Raw genomic sequence first — 19,705 nt, 5'->3', positions numbered from 1 at the left:
ATCAGTTTTTTTTATCTTTAAGCTATAATAGAATGAGAAGCATTTGATGTTAAAAATGACTATTTAAAATAATAGTTATTAAATATGATGGGGATAAATAAAAAGCAGTATTAAAGGCAACATTTTAATTACCATGGGAAGCATTAAGCTTAAGTTTTTGGTACAATTTTCTTAATACTTTTTCTTATTTTATATAATAGGAATAAAAAAAAGAATCTTTAATTTAGACTGACTAGCCGTTTATGTACATTATACAAACGATATAAATAAAAAAAACTCCATTAAATCCTATTCAATAAATAAAGTACCTACAAAAAAATATATTCTTTGAGCAACCAAAGTAAATTCAGTACATTTTAAATCTACAAGAGATCTTTAATATGGGAATGTTAGTTATTATGAACCCTGAATATTTTACATAAAAAATGACCTAGAATATATTCATTAAAAAGTGATAAGAAATCTTCCAGAAACATTTTTAAGTCCGAATGTACTAAATATTTTGTAAAAAATGGAATTTAAACCATGTCTAAATTATAATCTAATACGAAAACACTGCCATTTAGCTACCATAAGAAAGCAATGATAAGTAATACAGTATTTTTAAATAAGATAGATTCTACAAATATATTTATGTAAAATTTTCTGCGATTTTAGCACGTTATACATTATTTTTCTTATAAACACTGGTAAAATTATGTAAAATTCGCCATTCATCCAACTTTTAGAACCAATTAATAAAAATATAATAAATAATTTTAAAAAAGCAAAATTTTTGGTTTTCAATACATTAAATTATAAAAATTAACTCATACAAATTTTTATCACATAGCCAAAAATTCTAAACCATAGGCAATACTTCTTGAATATCATGATAACCTGGAACTTCACTGCAGCTTACTTGTATTAACACATATCAACATTCCTTTAAATCAGGTTGACAAAATTGAGACTAAAATATGTATAAATGAGGGTCAGGACATTGGGAGTTTTATGGTTAAATTTGCTAGTAATTCTATGCAAAGCATCCTCCTCTGGCCGAGACGTATATGAGGTTAGCAGGTAGCACCATTTGCCAGGTGGTGCCGGCCGGGTTCTCCGCTGTCACACCCAGTCGACGTTGCAACGCGCCGTCCGACCGCACCGCCCAGATCTCACGCTCGATACTCGATACATGTTTGAATGATTGCTCACAATCTATAGTGATGAAGAAAGTATTTTCATTCACTGACTTAAGGAAAAAATATTGCATAAAATACTCAATTTAAAGTTGTATATTTTTTCTCTAAGGAATTATTCCTTATTTTGATTTTTAATAATAGTTCTAATTCTTACCTGATATAAATTTCCACTGTTTACCATCTTGTTGTTCTTTACTTATACCAGTTCTAACAGCAATCGTACCATTGGTGAGTAAAACCCAAGCCGAGGTTTTGGTTAGAGAAATTACTTTTGCACCAACCGACCCCTTCTGACCATAAGTGAAACCACATTTTGGTGCTTCTATTAGTTTCCAATCGGAACCACCAGGGTTCTCTTCAGATACGCCTTGTCTATAATACAGTTCTCCTTTTCGTCCTACAGTCCAAACAATATTATTGCATGTGCTAATTGCTAGTAAAGCTTGTGGGCTATTCACATGTTCCCAATGGGCACCCTGAAAATTATAAATATGTTGGAAGTTTTATTATTTAATAAAATGTTAAACACAAAGTTATTTTATATGAGGGTTTAACAATTCAACTCAATGCACTTACTGTAGGAGTGGTGGGTGTGACTCCAGTCCTGTAGATGGCGTCACCTCCAACAGTCACCGCCCACACAGAAGTATCTTTTCCGTTAGTCTATCAAACAGAAAAGAACACTGAATATCTTGCACTTATTAAAAATATCTTAAATACAATATAGAAGATGTTAAAGATTAATTGATGAACAGATGCTTTTTGAATTGAATAAATGTGTCATACATTTCTTGGCTAGAAACCAAATAACATTTGAACAAATAAATCTTACTAATTTTATAAATACAAATGTTTAGATGGATATTTGTTAGAAGGTATCTGCAGAGGGGATCAACAGATCTCTATGAAATTTGGCATAGATATAGAAGAATCACAAGTGACAGCTAGTTTGTAATAAAAATGATGCCAATGCTAAAAGGTTTTTCTGTAAGGGAATAATATTAGTTAATATCAAATATTGGTACAAATTGCCTTATGAATTTACTATATTCTAGGACCTAGGTAATTAACGATTTTTACATACCCAAATAGAAATATCAAGTAGTCCGGTATTTCCAGCACGGACCCAGGGACCCTCGGTGTTGATTTGAGCTTTTCTGTACCATCGACGCCGACGAACACAATCTGTAAAGATCTTTTTGCCGTGATATGGAGCTGGAAAATCCGTGGCATATTGCCATCCCTCATTATCAACCCCTCCAGGGGTATTGTAATCCACCATCCATTCTGATACCTAAAACAATGGCATTGTTGGAAAAACAGAACATACTTTTATATATAGAAGATTGATAAGACAAACTTAACATACCCAATGCCAATGTCGATTTAGCAGCTTGGTATGTTCTCTTGTTCTTTTTAGTTTGCCAGTTATGTCACTCCACATATAGCGGTCAGTGGGGAGTCCAGTGGATGTATATCCTGACAATGGATTCCATCTTTGGTTTTCATAAACACAATAAGTTTGTGTATCACTCATTGCATGGATGGCTTCATTTCCACCAATTCCTGGAACAATTACGTTTTAAATATTGTGGAATTAATATTTCCTTGGTTAGAACATCTTTAAATCATTTAATACACATACCATTTTTACCTACCTTTCAAAATACCACCACCCCAACCACCAGTGTAAACCCAAGCCCTGTGATCATGAGAAATACCCCACACAAAACCATTCTGACTGCACTCGATTTTACGTAAATAGCCTCCCATCATACGCCAAAACATTTCATCAGGACCAATTATGACACTAGTTGATGAATATTCCATTGCATAAAGTCTCAACTGTCCCTGAACTAATACAGAAGTTATTGTTTCAGGTGACATTCTATGCTTATAAGAGCAATACTTCTCATCATTGATTACTACAGTGAATCCTTTAATTTCGGATACAATTTTCATGGAAAATTCTTGACCTTTAGCCAGGGGTAGTTTGTGACGTTCTTCTGCTCCCCAATTACCAGAAACTTTTGAATTACACACAACTGTGTTTTCATCAAATCTGACATTAAAATGAAAAGGAATTTCAGTTACTTCAGTCTCTATTTTATGCCTTTGCTTCTTTACTTCAGGGCCCTGTAGGTTTATGTGAAATCTTGTTATGTCATCAAATAAACATCCTGACATTTTTAGTATGCAACCAGGAATGAAATTATTGTGTAGTGCTGTTGAAAACCCAGAAGTCATATTCTTTCCAAAGACTTGAAATTCTTTGGTATATCTACCATTTTCTTCACAATTTAATCTAGCTGGCAAAGGATCCCAATTGAGTATATCTCCTGAACTTGTTATTGCCCATACAGAGTTATTGGAAGGCCTGCCTGACAGCCCATGTATTTGAGATGTGATATCAACTAACACATTCACCCACTCCTCCTGTTCCATTTCAGTCATATATTGTATTTTAATCACATCTTTACTTTGGTTTGGAACAACCAAAGAAATTCTAGGATTTCCTGGCTCTGAACATGTAGTAATACTGCTGATTTCACCTAAATTTAGAATAAACTTGATTGTGCCATCGGGTTGGAAGACAGATAAGGTGCCAGTATTTTCAGTAGCATGCCAATACAGAGAGATTATGCAGTCCTCACTGGAGTTATTAGCATTAACTAACCTAGCCTCACTGCTTCTCGTCCAACCTTTCTCTTCAATAGCCAAACCGTAGAGAGATAAATCTACATTCACACTGTTCCTACTTTTTAAACTCTCTAATATTGAAAATCTCCATTTAGCTGTAATATCTGAATTAAAAACATTTTGTGAGTCTGAAAACCAATGAGGCACTTGAACTGTGTCCACAGAACAGCCGCCTGCTTCCACAAAGGCCCAGGATGTATCACAAGTTCCCCAAGCTGTTTGACTTACTTCATCATCAAAAAACATTCCAGAATCAGTATCAAATACACTGCTGTCACTGTCTGGTTGTGCTTCCATACCAACAACAGAGCCTACACTGCGCACAGGGCTCCATGCGCGAGGATTTTTTAATGTAGTTTCATAACTTTTCCCACTCAAGTCAATGGTTTCAACATTATTATTTTTCTTGGCCCTTGATTCTCTAGCAGATTTAATAGGCAATGTATTCTCAATGGGTGCAGAATGTGATTCTTCCCAAGAGCTATGCAAGTTAATGTTAGACTTTAACTCACTTGTATTTGATTCAGTTAACATAGTGAGGCTATGATGTTTTGGATTTGAGGCCGATGAAATAATGCTTGCTGTGCTTGATGTACGACTTAATTGCATGTTAGCTTGCACCATTCTCCATCTTTTACCAGTCAACTCAGCTGGGGTTATGCCACTTCTCCAATAAACATTCTTGTTGGATTCCCCAATAGCAAAAACTTGATCATTGATACCTACAGATACATGAACCATATTTCCATTAATTTCCAACCATCCAGTGCCCATTGCGGCTATTTCCGAATTGCCTGCGGAATTTCCATCAATGCCTTTTCTAAACCATACTCTAGTATCAGTGCTTACAGCCCAAACAACATTGACTCCAACTGAGATTACAGAAAGTTTTGTTTCAGGAGGAGACTTGACTTCAAGCCATGCTTCCCCAGAGGGACAATCTTTAGTTACTCCTTTTCTAATTATAGCCCTTCCTGTCCATAATAAAGCCCAAACTAGCCCTGTAGGGCCTACAGAAATTTGCTTAATATCACAATTTGGTGGAATACTGACATTGATCCATTTTTGTCCCTCAGGAGAACTTGTACTAACACCAGTTCTATACATGACACGCCCATGAGCCGTGATAGCCCATACTGCAAGTGTGCCTGGTGAGGCATATGGAATTTGATTACCTCCAATATTAACATCAATGAAAGGTTCTTGTGTTGGATCTTTGTGTAGAGGAGCTATAGCACACCAAGAATTCATTGCACTAAATTTTCGATATCGAATCCATTTTCTTCTTCTCACACAAGACTTCCATTGCTTTACTGGACCAAATTGTGCTGGAAAGTCAACTGCATAACTCCATCCATCATGATCTAATGGTTGGCCATCCAATGTCAATTCCAGTTGCCAGTCCCCTTCCCATTGCCACGCCATAGAAGGAAGCCTTATGGAATCTATTGACCTATCTTTGCTTCCATCCTGGGACGAAAAATGATATCTGTCTGTTGGTAGCAGTCTTCCAGAAAACCCTTCCAAAGGAAGCCATCTCTCGTTCTCATAGGACTCCTCTTTTACACGAATTGGTATCTCTAGACCGTGGACGTGAAGGTAAATTTGCCGATCACCTCCCACTGCCCACAAAAAATGCGGGACTGCTGACAATGTTTTAAACTCTATGCCAAGATACATAAATTCTCTCCAACAAGATCCACTCGTCGAGAGAGCGTATACCTTACCCTCATTATTGATTGAGAATAAAAGAGAATTACTAGACATTTTTAATAAAGCGATCGATTAGTGATCGTCAGAAACGATAAATTACAATTACCTATGCACGTTTAGCTCCGAATTCATTTTATTACGCTTATATTCTAATATACAAATAAAATATTTTTAACTACATTTACGAATGGAATTACAATAAAATATTGAAAATATATTTGCTTTGCTTTACAAGTGTTCAAAATCCAAAACCAAAGCAAGTTCTCTCTGGGTTTGTCTCACAGTGTCACAGTGTCTCATCTCACTGCTTTTTTGACATTTGCTATTTCATAGAGTACAAAATACAAAACATCCAGTCCAAACTTTTTTCTTTTTAGCCGACTTCAAAAAGAAGGAGGTTATCAATTCGACTGTATTTTTTTTTAATCAAAAGGTGGCAAACGAGCAAACGGCCACCAGAATTCGCCGAAATAGCGAGGCGACCGTTGCCCATAGACATCCGCAAATGCAGATGCGTTGCCTAACTTTGATCAACGGATAAGAGGACGCCCAGAAAGAGGATATTTCCCCTTCCTATGCGTCCCTTCTTTCACCTTCAATCCACTTCCCCTTCCCATCCTTTCCTAATAGGAAAAGGCTGTCCTGTTGTACTGGCATAATGTAAACCAAGCTTAAACGTCAAATTTATCATTATCATCTGACATTGACAAACATCCACATGTTGAATTCTGTCTGAATTGACCTGACATTGACATAAAGTTGATTTACTAACCTCCAATCTAAATAAAAATCGAATTTGTTAAAATTAAATTGGAAAAATCAAGTATAAAATCCAAAAAAACAAACAATGAATCCATATAATGTTACGCATAATTTAACTTGCATAACAATTAATTTACTTGTAACTAATTCAGATTGTGATCCGTGCTGAAATTAAACTTACTGCGAAAAAGCCATCCAAGGCCATGTTTAGAAATAGATTCGTCAGTGGTCTCAGTTAAAACTTCCGAGTCGTAGTTGAGATATTGCCAGAAAAACATTATCCCATTTTGCAGTATTTTTTTTCTTTCAAAACATTTCTCCTAGTATACTGTGTTTATTTGTATCTTTAAAAGTATAGCAATATGAGTGTGCTAAGTAAAATAAAAGTAGTATATCATAACTATCCTTTATTAAGGGGTATGGCATCTTATGGCGTTATTTGGCCAATTTCAAGTTTTATCCAACAGACATTTGAAACAAAAGACAGTGGTAAGCTATGAGTAATAATTTTATGTAACTTATGTGGGTGAAGTGTCAATGATATGTATGTCTACGGCTCAGGTATTATGTAGTAAGTAATCGAATAATTGTACATTTTCAGATGAAGGCTATGATTGGTGGAGATGTGCACGTTTTGGCTTATGGGGTTCCTGTTATGTTGCACCTACTTTGTACACATGGCTAACTATAGCCAGTATAATGTGGCCTGGAAATACTATTCGTGCTGGACTTATAAAGGTAAATTTATTGATTAATTTTTATGAAAGATAATATAGAGTGAAGAAACATGTCATGTTTAAATCATTTACTTTCTTTAAAGATATACTTTTATTTGAATATATTTGCTATAACTTATATGAGCATAGTGAATAATCTTGTGTAAAACAAACATATTATATAGTGTTTCTCAGAATAAAATAATTTGGAAATAACCTTGAAAGACATTAGCATATTTTAGATAATTTTCTTTTCAATGTGTCATTGACTTTTTCACTTAATTTTACATCATTGAAACATGGGCATTTCTATTTTCAGACGGCTGTTGAAACTGTGACATACACCCCATTTGCTATGTGCAGTTTTTACTTTGGGATGAGTTTGCTTGAGATGAAATCTTTTGATGAAGCAGTAGCAGAAGTAAATGCAAAATTCTGGCCTACATATAAGGTACATATTTAAGTTAATATTTTGATATGCCCTCTGGATTACTTTCAATAAATTCCACTCCATATTTGACAAATTAAGAAAACTATAAAATTGTCTGTTACACCCATGACATAATATGTCATCATCACCTTGGACTCTATAATCTTTGGTAGGGACAAAACATGGACTTCAACACATGTACATACACTTCTTTTAAGCTTTGATTACATCATGTCAAAGGTTAATTCAAAATGTTGTTATAATAATTTTATTGAACTTTTATAAAGTAAAAACTATCACCCTACTTTTCTCAGGTTGGAGCCTCCATATGGCCAGCTGTGGCTCTAGTGAACTTCTGTTTCATTCCACCAAAAAACAGAGTACCCTTCATCAGTGTGTGCAGTCTCATGTGGACATGCTTTCTTGCATATATGAAACATCTTGAGAAGGAAGATATACCTCAAAGAGCAAAACAAAATAATGTTAAAATGCTCAGTAATATATGAGAATTATTACTTATTAGACAAATTTTATATTATTTATTAGGCAATTTTTTCTTAAAAGATAGAATATCAGTATTAGAATTCTTAAGTCTACTGAGTTGTCTTAGCATAATCTTTACCTCTTTTTTGGATTGTGGCATTTTGGCATTGAGATAAATAATTGTTTTTACATATAATGAAAATGATTCCAATGGCATGGCATTGTAAGGCCCAACATAACCAAGTCAATATAATTTGTCGAAACCATTATCGGTGTTACGGTGTTTAATACATAACGTTAAATCGTCGACGCGCGTCATCTATTCGGTCAGTACAGGCAGAGGCATAGCGACTACATGTCTACTGGATAGATTCGCTCCGCCATCTTTAAAATCGCAGCAACTTTTCCAACGCCAATCTTGACAAACAGGTTGCGATCGTCTGGCTTTAGCGATAACAGATAGAAATATCGTTTTGAAGTTTTACGTTCCCCTGTGTACGAAGGGCCTTAAAGTAACATAAGATATTGTACACTAGACTTGGTTGGGTTTAATGTATAACTTAACCACAAGTTTAGAATTAAAGTTCCTTCTAGATAAATTTACTAGATACATAGTATTTCAGATTGTATTTGTATAATGTATTATAATTAATTTTATTTATTTTTGCTCGTAGTATTAGTGTTGAAAACACATTAGCCGATTAAAATTTTGGATTGGAATTTAAAAAGATATTAAATTATTTATTGTCTATGTTAAGGTAAAGGTTTATTTATTCCCGTTTTACATAAAATAGTATTTATTGCAAAGTTTTATATGAATAAGATAATTAAATTTGTGATAATATCCTATGGACGAAATTGTATACTAGATTAATTGTGATTGTGATACAGATATAATGTTATGTTATATTTAATAAATTTATTTGTTATTAAATAATACAATATTAAATGTTGGTTTCAGTTAATATCCATTTACAATTTAATTCATTCAAATATTATTTCAATGTGCTACTTCTCCGCTCAGAGTAAAATAATCCAGAAATAATAAATATGCAAGTAGGACCAGGTTCATAGCTTTTATCAAGTTGATTTCATCAAATCCGTGAAATAGAAATCGTACTTGAAAGTAGGCCCACCAATCTAGTCTATCTTGGCCCTAGACGGACTAGATTAGTGTCATATCCTACTGTAGGAGGGGAACAAAGAAGGGCGGTATTTAGAACACCTGTACCAATGAGCATGCATGCGTAGATGTATGAATGTGGTAGAGGCGAGATAGGTGTGCCAGGACCTTGCCAAATTCGTAATTTGAGTACCCCTTTAGGTGATTGTGGGATTATAATCTGTATGTTTTTTTTTAATTCTGAAACTGTCAACTTATATATATATATATTCTTTGATTCTTGTATTGTCTAGTAATCTGTCAGTCTGTCACTGTCATTGTTACTTCTGTAACAGAACTTAAACAGAATTTCTGTTCTTACATTTTCGTTTTTATTGCATACAAAGAAAATTTACTTATAATTTTTAATTAACTATTGTAGAAACCTTAAAGATAAGCGATATGCCCTCTTATAAATGGTAATCCGAAAAGTTTAATAATGAATGTTTTGGAAAATTTACTACAGTAAAATAATGAAGTTAAAATATTGTTTATTTACATTAACAGGACTACACTCAAAAAAGCAACAAAGGATAGTCATGATTACCCCAGTATAAAAGTATCCACCCATCCATTAAAGGTGGAAGTCATAAATGTGGTTAGTTAAATATAATTTACAAGTGTAAAAGTGAAATTTAACTTGTGTCTTTTAGCCTGAACTAAAATAAACCAAGATTTAACTTATTTTTGTTCTAGAAGCAGAGTAAGAGCAAAAATTTTATTGAAAGTATAAACAAATGGACTGAAGCATTTGAAGAGCCTGATCCCTTGTTAAAATTTGAACAGGCTAATGATAATGAGGTAATATAAAAATAAAGTGCTAATCTAAATCTTAAATCTACTGATTACAATAAAAATATGGATACTATTGTTTCTTCTGCTTATATATTTGTTCAATAATTGTGAATGTTATGAATATTTTGTTATTAAGGACTTGGAACCTGTAATTGAAATTGATACACAAAAAAATTATATACAATCATGGAGCAAAAGAAGAGTGAATATATTAAACAAATATACAACAGGGGAAAAGTTGACAATTGTAAGCAGTTTTTTGCCGGGTGGAGAAAAAGGTAACAAAATTAGAATGCTCATCCTCTATATTTAAAAAAGTTTCACCTGCAGGTATAATATTTTTTAGCACTTTGAATACATTTTGAAAATAAAATTTATATCTTAATTATACATTTATTGCACTTCTAATAGGGTAAAATGTTGAGTTTGTTAAACTAATCATTACTTTTTTTTTCTTTTTTGTTACATTTTAAGTTAGTTCGTTTTCAGCTCTTATAAGACAGGTATCAAATTTAAATGAGAAAGTAAAACATAGATTAGAACAGTTGGATGACTTTGATGAGGGTTCTATCAGAAAGACTATAGGCCTAAGTCAGCAGGAGTTTGTTGGGAAAATTAATATGCTTGATGAAGAAATTAAAAAGGTAAATGTATGGCTTCATTTGCCTTACTTTTTCTAAAGGGGTTTGTGTGATAGTAATGGCGTAAAATTCAAATTCAAAAAATGTTTTTAAAAATATTATACAGCCGAACCTAGGTAAGTGAGAGTCCAACAGACTTATGCTGTTTTCTCGCTTATAGAGGTTTATTGCTTATCCAGGTCCAACTGTATTGTAATTCTTTTTTTTTACTAGGCATGGGAAACGGAACAAAGAGTAAAAGCCTTCAAAATATGCATTCAATGCTCAAAGTTACTCTCAGACTTCAATGTAATGCAGTTTTATCCGAGCAAATTTATATTGATATGTGATATATTGGACAATTTCGGAAATTTGGTTTTCAATCGGTTAAAAAATAAAAGCAATAGGTAATTATTGATTTTTCATATATTCTGATGATTTGGTGGCCATAGTCCAAAGGTACTTTAATATTTTTTTAAAATTTCTATACAACACCATTAGGTTATTAACATGTAAAATTTAATGAAATTTATTTCCATATTCAATTTCAGTGACAGTTTAATTAAATCTCCAATGGATATAGATCCGGCACGAGTCCCAGAATCAGCCAAAGAGACTTGTCAGAATTGGATGTTTAAAATGGCATCAATAAGAGAACTACTACCTCGGTTATATATGGAAATGTCATTGTTGAAGTGCTACGTTTTTATTAACAAAAATGAAATCAAACCGGTCATTAAAAGACTGACCACAATGATTAGAGGCATCGCTAACCCATTGGTTGCCGTTTACTTACGTGTATATCTATGTAATGTCGCGGCAAAGCTGTTGGGAAAGGATAGTGAGGAATTTTTCTATGATAATCTTAAAGAATTTCTTGAGGATTATGAACAGGTTAATTTTTTTTTGTAATTGTAATTATTACAGGTAGAGTTTTAGGTAAAATACTTGGATTAGGAAAAAAATACCTATGTTAAATATTATTAATGTACTGTCTTTACAGATTTTCCATCCAATGATGACTAAAAAATATGGTACACAACTGTTGACACAAGACCAATACTTGAATCTGTATGAGCCAGCGGTCAACTGGTTGATGTTCGGAACACTTAATTATCACAAATCTAAACATACACTTTTGGAGGAGTTTTTGAATCAATGCGATGTGCTCGAAAATAAGTACGTAAAAAATAAAATAAAACGTTGCTATCCAAACTTTATGGCGGCTCGGATTTTCAAATGAGACGCTGCACCGAAGTGTCTTAGGACTAGGTATACCTAGTACCAATTCTGAACACTTGCGCTCGAAGATACCTGCCATAAAGTTTGAATGATATCTATTTAGTAACACTAGCTATCGCCAGTGACTCCGTCCCCGCGAAGAAAAAAAACGTAATTAGGTAGCCTTTGTGTTCTTCCAGACTATGTTCTATCAATCCAGCGATCCATCTAAACATTCGCATTTATAATATTAGTAAGATTTCTTTTTAAAAATCCAGGTCCATTTCAAGTGAATTGTTCCTGGCTTGCATTCTATCTTCATTCGAATCTCAAGATATTATTGAAAAATCCACAAGAATATTGGAAATGATACACAAATCTGCTGATAAAATGGGTGAGATTAATATTTTAATTAACGCTCGAAATTATTCAAAAATACATACATTTATCTACAATTTTTAAATATTTTATTATTGCTATATTATTATATATTATAATATATTATTTATTTATGCCAAAAGATAATATGTATTTGTACGAATGTTTTGGCAACCGAAATCTAGTATAGCTTGTTGTTATATAGTGCTTCTAAGTCCCGTACTGGCCTCTCTGGGCGAGCACCTATGCAAGGCAGGCAGCCACCACCGGCTGTCGTCGGAGGCGCTCAGCCAGAGCTGGTGGAAGATCGCCAGCAACATCAAGTCTACCATCAGCTTCCTGCACGTCCTCGAACCCTGGCTACAGTTCGCCTGTACTCAGCTCTCTGTATGTTACTGGCATTATATACATGAAGAATTTAGAATTACCCAAAAAAAAAAAAATCGAAGCCATATTTCCCATTATCACAAAAAAGCTTTTGTTTTCATAGATGTACTGCTAGTAAATGTTTGAATTCTTCCAGACACAACATACCAATATAATTCTGCGCGGTACAATCCGGTTCATGCTGAAGTGCGGCAAGCCCGCTGAGGAGTTCTCCTCAAACTTCCATCTGGTCGTCAAGAGGATGCTCAAGTCCATTCCTGATGTTGAGGAACTGTTTCTAATGGTGAGAGATTTATTAGTTTTCCCATGCAAAATATGACTACATTTAGTTTATGTCTTAACTTTTAAAGTGTATATTTAGAAGTGGAAGATCTCGCTTTATAAATGACTAGCTTTTGCATGGACTACGTCTGTGCGTAATTTAAAAAAACTAAATTAGTTTTCTTCTAGACTATGTTCTATATTTGTGCCAAATTTCAGCGAGATTCGTAGACACAAACATTCATCCAAACATTTGCATCTATAATATTACTAAGATATAACATACACATCAAGCTCCACGTCTATACCACAATTAACAATTTCAGGATGCATTCATGCCACTCTTGGAATTGGTGCAAACGTCAAGCGCCCGCACGGGCATGGCCAAGACGATTCTATCCGTGTTCTTCGAGAGATGCAGCACCACCTCTATAGAGGATCCCGTTATTATCGCAAGTCTGATGCGCCTCTGCTGCATACTGCACGACTCTATCAGGTAAGATACATAGAAAAATGTGAGAGAGCGTAGGAGAGTAAGTAAATTCCCTTAACTAAACAAGTTTACGTTCACAACAAGAACTAATAGTAATTAAAACATGTTATTCAATACTTCGCAACACACTAAAATCGCTACCATAGTTTTTAATCTATTATTATATAGAGAAACGAATACGGTTTAAGAAAAGTGAACTTGCTTAATACTAACCATAACTTAAATATTTGATAATAAATGTGTAAAAAATTGTTTTTGTAGTCTAGCAACAGTGGATGACGAGATAAAAGTGTGCGCGGATCTGATCATAAAGTTAGTACACGCCGTGTACCACGAGGAGCCGGAGCAGCAGCTCAGCTTCTACGTCGACTGTCGCGCCGCGTTTATTAAACTGGACGCGGTCCTCGTCGCTCTGGTTCATGTTAGTTTGTAATATTAATCATGTAATCTTATATATATAAAAGAAAGTCGTGTTAGTTACACTATTTATAACTCAAGAACGGCTGAATCGATTTGACTGAAAATTGGTGGGCAGGTAGCTTAGAACCAGGAAACGGACATAGGGTAATTTTTACCCCGTTTTCTATTTTTTATTCCGCGCGGACGGAGTCGCGGGTAAAAGCTAGTTATAAATGAAACAATATAAAGCAATAATACATTATCATTTTAGAATGTTGATATGTTTGTAAAATGAAGTACGTTCGGTAATATTAGGCAGTTAATGCGCTATCGTGCCGCGCGGGAGGCGAGGTGGGGGAGATGGGCGAGGTGGGCGCGGCTGGTGGTGCAGGTGGGCGGGGCAGGTGGGTGCAGCGCGCGTGCGCAGCGTACTGCTGCGTGACGGCGCCGTCGCTCCGCTGCATGTTGACGCGCGCGCACCTCTACCTGCTCAGCGGACAGGCCGCGCTGCTCAACGGATGCATCGGGCAGGGTAACAGTGATATTATGTCAATGTTTCTATTTATTAACCATTCTCAACAATCAAATGAGTTACAGATGAATGATCAGCTTTTTTTTTTGTAAAAAAGAAATTGAAAGAAGATAAAATCAAGAGGAAAGATTGTAATGTGGCAGATGTTTAGGTCTCTGATACTTTAGATGCTAACCAAATCTTTAAAAAACGTCTACTATATGTATGTACTTATGTTTTCTTAACTGGAAGATAACTCTACAGGTGGCTATTTTTTGTAATTGTTTACAGCTGAAGCAAATTTCAAAGCATTGGTGGGGATAATACCAAACATTCCTCAATATGTCAAAGAGGACGGTCAAGATAAACCCACACATGACAGGCTGGCCGGTCTGCTCAGCAACTTTCTCTCCACATTGCTCATACTTCCAGTAAGTCTCCTACTTTAAATGTTCTAGGATCCATGGGAATTGGTAAAAATATTTTAAAATGTTAACACAAATATGTTTGCTAAATTAATGAAACGGCAACTCCGGAATTTATCTCTTTCTACTTGCAATCCTTTATCCCACACAAAAATTGTTTGATGTTTACTTAAACAGTTGCTTAGAAAAGATCTCTCATACTTAAATTAAACTAAAGAACTTTCTTAATGACTTAAAGACTCTGAGTAGGGTAGTTAATTAATATATACAAATAAAAATGGTATCTAGATTATTGCGTTTTTCAGGACAACGTGGACAGTAATCGTAAAGCTTACGTACTGAGTGGTTTTATAAAAGTTTTGGAACGAGTGCAATGGAAGAAGACAGATCCGCTCTATTATAACTTACTGCTTAAGACTTTGGACTTGCTCTGCCATATGACGAGAGAGAAATACATATATACCATTGACTCTGGTTCGTGATAAGATTCTACATATACATAGGTGGGCACAGTTAATCAAAAAGTTAACTTCGTTAATCGTTAATTCGTTAAATAAAAATTTAACTTCGTTAATCGTTAATTCGTTAAATAAAAATTTAACTTCGTTAATCGTTAATTCGTTAAATAAAAATTTAACTTCGTTAATCGTTAAAGCGTTTAATTTACGAAAATTTAACGCAAGTTAAAGTTAACAGTTAAAGTTAATTTTTGTTTATATTAAATGGCCATATGAATAATCTCCGAATAGTATGGACCGATTTTGTCGAGACTTTCAATAGAACTTAGGCTATTTTTTTACTGCGCTTACGAAATCTCGAGCGATCGCTAATCCTATCTATAGTTTAGTTATATAATATATAGTTATATAAATATAATTTAGACATTAGGAGCGATGTACTAATGCCTGTACCATAATAATGACATAGCATGCACTAGTTACACACACTTACTTGTATACTACACTGACAATGATGGACAATTGACTTTTTCAGTCAATTTTTTTATCGACAATCCAACGTCACGGAATTAGAGAGCTAACTAAATTTAGACAACATAAATTTTCTATTAAACAGTAAGACATGTGATAATATTCAAAAGAAAACAATCAAAACTTTTGTGCAGTATTTATTTACATTTATCTGTTACTATTTGCACCCGGGTATTCATTTGCTCATACTCCAACAACTGAACATTTAATTTTATGTATAATTTGGTAATATTTTTTTATTTTATTTTAGCTAAGGGCCCACGAACAGACATAATTTTTTACGTACTTTTCATTTATTAATATAGATTTATTAATAAAACTTCTAACATCAGAGGAAACTTATTGTAACATTGATAAATAAACTATATAACCAATCCAGTGATACATCTCAACGCATCAAACTATACAACTGAGATGCCTTCGATAACTTCTATCATCTAATGATCTATCGTCCGATCTATTGTTATATGTTAAATCAAATTAAATTACTCTCAGTGTATAGAGCATAAGTTACACGACATAACGAAAACAACCGATCGCGGGTGATGTCTTCTCTCTTTCTTATCACCTATAAAATCGTTATAGTTAATTAGTAAGAATATTTTTTGAATTATTTTCAACGACATTCGATTAATTTTAAAATAAACTTTCGATATACGTAAAAAAATCGATGTCTTTTTGTAAAGGTCACTTGTGGCGACATTTCATATATTAAATTTAGTATAACACAGTTTAACATTATTTCACTAACATAATTATTTTATCTTTTTCCTCATTCTTTCTCGTTTTGTCGTATACTTTTTTTTTGTAAACAATCAAATTATCTTCGCTATTGTCTTTGTGCAAGCGCACGTGCATCCCCGACCATTAGAAGGGTTGGGGCCATAAATCCATCGAGTTCGTTATCGCATTCTCTGTGCGGCTGTCCATTTGATCCTTTGTTCATATTTTTGTTGTTAAAATTATTTTTCGTTGACTATGAAGAAGCCCAAAAAAACAAACGACGGTAATAAACACCTAAATCCCTTTTGTTTTTGAGGAACGTTTATTGCGTGCACATTTCGTCTTTCGAATTTTTAAATTTATTTTTCATTGTTTGTTTCTTATCTACGCAATGACAAAAAATCCTATTTGTACGCTGTTTCAAATGAACCATAAACTATTTATTTTTTTATTTTTTGTTGTCTTTAATCTCCAACATTAAAATAAACATTTTTGTCTGCAACAAAGTTTAGTTGTATTTTAGGTACGACGTTGAAGAGTAATGCACACTCGATTATTTTGATTGCTATTCAACGCAGAGTTTATCCTTTTTAATAGATTTTGCGTATCACGTATAACAATTATTGTATTAAGAGTAAAGTGTTTTCGAACCTTATGTTGATTTTATAACAAAGTCTTGTTCTAAAATAAATAAATGAAAACCAGTTTTAATGTGAATAAAATGTAATAAAGACTTTTCGAGATATTTGTGTAAATGTGAAATAATTAATAAACTTTGAAGGTGTCTAGCGCCTAAACTTCGCAATATTTGATAGAGGTAAGTTTGTTTAAATCGTCACTATTTTCTAACAAGGATTCTGTGGTACTCTTTTGATTACGTCTATCCCGGCCGCTCGGTGTATTGTATTTGTATAACATGCATCACACTCGCTCGTTCTCGTTCTCTCTCGTTCTCATTCACCATTCGACTCGCCGACGGTCGCCGAACATAGCCGAACTTACGAATGTAGCCTGAATGCATAATTTAAATAAAATGACAACACGTCAATAAGTGTCTACAGTAACAATTAACGGACTAAATTAACGGAAGTAGAATTTAACGGAAGTTAACAAAAGCGTTAACACTTTTTGAATTTAACTTAAAAGTTAATCCGTTAAGGAAAATGTTAACTTCGTTAATTAACGATTAACGGATTAACGAGTTAATGCCCACCTTTGTACATATATTATTTTACAGATTTTTAATTATATTAAAAAAATAGAGGCCTTCATGATATATATTTTTTTCTTTTTTTTTATGAACCAAAAGAACTTCTAAATTCTACTAAAATTTTCAAACATATGTTAGTTTAATTCTGAAAATATTTACAGTGATATCAAATGACGAATTATATGGCGCCGAAGAAGAGTTTATCGAATGTATTGACAAATACGCAACTCATATATGTCAAGAAATATTGCTCGTGTTGAAAATGCTAGGAGATAACAAGGAGATGAAGAAGCAATACAATTTAGGTGTGGAATTGTTCTGGCGAGTGGTGAGACGAGGTGACCTGAGTGAACACTCCATGTCAAGTCTGGCCGCCAACTTGTGGATGTTGACACAAAAACTGCAAGAACACAATAAGTATGCGGTAAGTTCATACAATTACAAAATATGATCACTTTTTTGAAAAAAAAATCTACTGTTGGAATATCGCAATTATAAAAAAAAAGAAAAACTTGAGAGGTGTCAAGGGACACCCCGATGGAACGAAGTTTCTTTCGATTAATAATTAGTGAAGGAACCAATGTTTATTCTATGAATAAAAAACTTAAGTCTTCACAAGAAGTACATTTTATTTCTATGAATTTTCGTTATATATTGTCACGTCGTTGCCATGGTGAAGTAGCGCTCATTCGTCGTTAACATACTTAAGATTTTAAACAAAACCTCGTATAATAAAAGACACGAAATGAGCCATTTTTTTTTTAACAAACACAAATCATTACAAAATTTGTAAAGATTAATTAAAAGGCTTAAATATTAAAATTATATTCTTGTTAAAAATTTTACGGCGTTAAATGTGAAACCCTACAATATAAAAATGACACTACGAAAAGAATGATCAAACATAAGAAATGGAACCTACGGTACGATAATATCGTAACGTCATATCGTGTCGTATCACGTCACGGGAGTAGACGGTACGAGACGGGAATACGATACCCTAATAATTTTGTAAGTCATTTACCTTTGGTTTCCGAAATCAAAATCTGTATAAAACATATCTTCATCCCTTATCTTCTACAAAACAGAGATAACAATATATTTTAAACGGAGATTTTGGACGCAAAAATCAACCGTTAGTAGTTGAATATGCTGATTGGAGAAAATACATTATTTTTACAGAAATCTATGCTAACAGCTTTAGAGGCGGACAGCAATCCTGCTTCACGACAACTGCTGCATAAATTAACAAACATCTGAAATTATAAATAACATTCCATTTGTGTATTTTATCCATTATTACTATAATTATAAGATAAATAAATATGAAATGATTACAACTATTTGTTGGTTTTATTTATTCTAGCGATGTTAAAGCAGACGTAATATTAATATTTTTTATTTGTTCGATGGAAACTGAAACTGTCTTCAACTTAAGCTAATTCTATTGAAAAAGAAAGAACTAAAACATTTAAATGTTATTTACAATTGTTTGCTAAAAAATTGCTTTTAGTCAAAACACTAGTAATTTGCCGAACCGACTCATAACAATCCTTTCATTATTTTTTTATGCAGCTTACTGGCAACTGATATATTGGACTCTTGCCAATTCGGTCGAGGCGAATTTTATCTTCTGCTCTCTGAAAACTGATAGAAAAGATCGTACTAGCAAAAGAAGTAAAAACAAGTTTTTTTACAATTCTCTGTTCTAATTTCCATGTTATATACGCAATGATTTTTTGCGACGAAAGTACAGCACAAAATGATGCATATTCTAACTTATGATCAATTTCAGAGTTGGATAATGATAAATGTAAAAAAAATAAATACTAAGCGACATTCTAACCCATCGTGAGTTAGATGTTCAACAACATTCTTTTCTGTATGTTGTAGTTTGAGTACTGCTCCCTCTTGTGGCACGTTCCATATTAGTGCATTGCCTCGCATGTCGGTGACCTCATGTTTCACATCCTTTTTCCTTATTACATTTTTATTATAACTGGAAAGATGCCAAAATATTGAAAGCTTGTCAGAATGCGTATTTCTATCGCCCTCATTCAATCGATCCATATCGATGAATGAATAAGCTACGAAGACAGAGAGTTGGAATGTACTGTACTGGATGAAGACTGCAAAGGAATTGCCT

At 33.6% G+C, this 19,705-nt stretch overlaps 3 protein-coding genes across 3 annotated transcripts; 2 read left to right on the top strand and 1 right to left on the bottom strand.

Annotated features, from left to right (window-relative positions):
• Positions 1-781: 781 nt before the first annotated feature.
• LOC106709085 (tectonin beta-propeller repeat-containing protein) lies at positions 782-5,739 on the bottom strand. The gene is made up of 6 exons (XM_014500776.2): positions 2,840-5,739; positions 2,551-2,747; positions 2,266-2,475; positions 1,758-1,844; positions 1,336-1,657; positions 782-1,197 (listed from the first exon to the last, which is right to left on the bottom strand). The coding sequence occupies exons 1-6, from the start codon at positions 5,646-5,648 to the stop codon at positions 1,016-1,018; spliced, it is 3,807 nt and encodes a 1,268-aa protein (XP_014356262.2). The 5' UTR covers positions 5,649-5,739; the 3' UTR covers positions 782-1,015.
• Positions 5,740-6,354: 615 nt separating this feature from the next.
• LOC106709006 (PXMP2/4 family protein 4-like) lies at positions 6,355-8,023 on the top strand. The gene is made up of 4 exons (XM_014500647.2): positions 6,355-6,845; positions 6,958-7,094; positions 7,392-7,523; positions 7,817-8,023. Exons 1-4 carry the CDS (start codon positions 6,719-6,721, stop codon positions 8,006-8,008), a joined length of 588 nt encoding a protein of 195 aa, XP_014356133.2. The 5' UTR covers positions 6,355-6,718; the 3' UTR covers positions 8,009-8,023.
• Positions 8,024-9,866: 1,843 nt separating this feature from the next.
• Positions 9,867-18,825, top strand: LOC106709098 (VPS35 endosomal protein-sorting factor-like). The gene is made up of 16 exons (XM_045686770.1): positions 9,867-9,948; positions 10,079-10,220; positions 10,421-10,586; positions 10,797-10,969; positions 11,114-11,456; positions 11,566-11,741; positions 12,062-12,177; positions 12,367-12,548; positions 12,685-12,831; positions 13,136-13,305; positions 13,564-13,723; positions 14,017-14,233; positions 14,504-14,643; positions 14,943-15,111; positions 17,721-17,983; positions 18,742-18,825. The coding sequence occupies exons 2-16, from the start codon at positions 10,129-10,131 to the stop codon at positions 18,817-18,819; spliced, it is 2,592 nt and encodes an 863-aa protein (XP_045542726.1). The 5' UTR covers positions 9,867-9,948; positions 10,079-10,128; the 3' UTR covers positions 18,820-18,825.
• The last annotated feature ends 880 nt before the right edge of the window (positions 18,826-19,705 follow it).

Source organism: Papilio machaon, chromosome 4 (assembly GCF_912999745.1).
Source record: "Papilio machaon chromosome 4, ilPapMach1.1, whole genome shotgun sequence".
Taxonomy (NCBI): domain Eukaryota; kingdom Metazoa; phylum Arthropoda; class Insecta; order Lepidoptera; family Papilionidae; genus Papilio; species Papilio machaon.
Note: the sequence above shows the minus strand (reverse complement) of the source record. Positions and strands in the feature narration are given on the sequence as shown.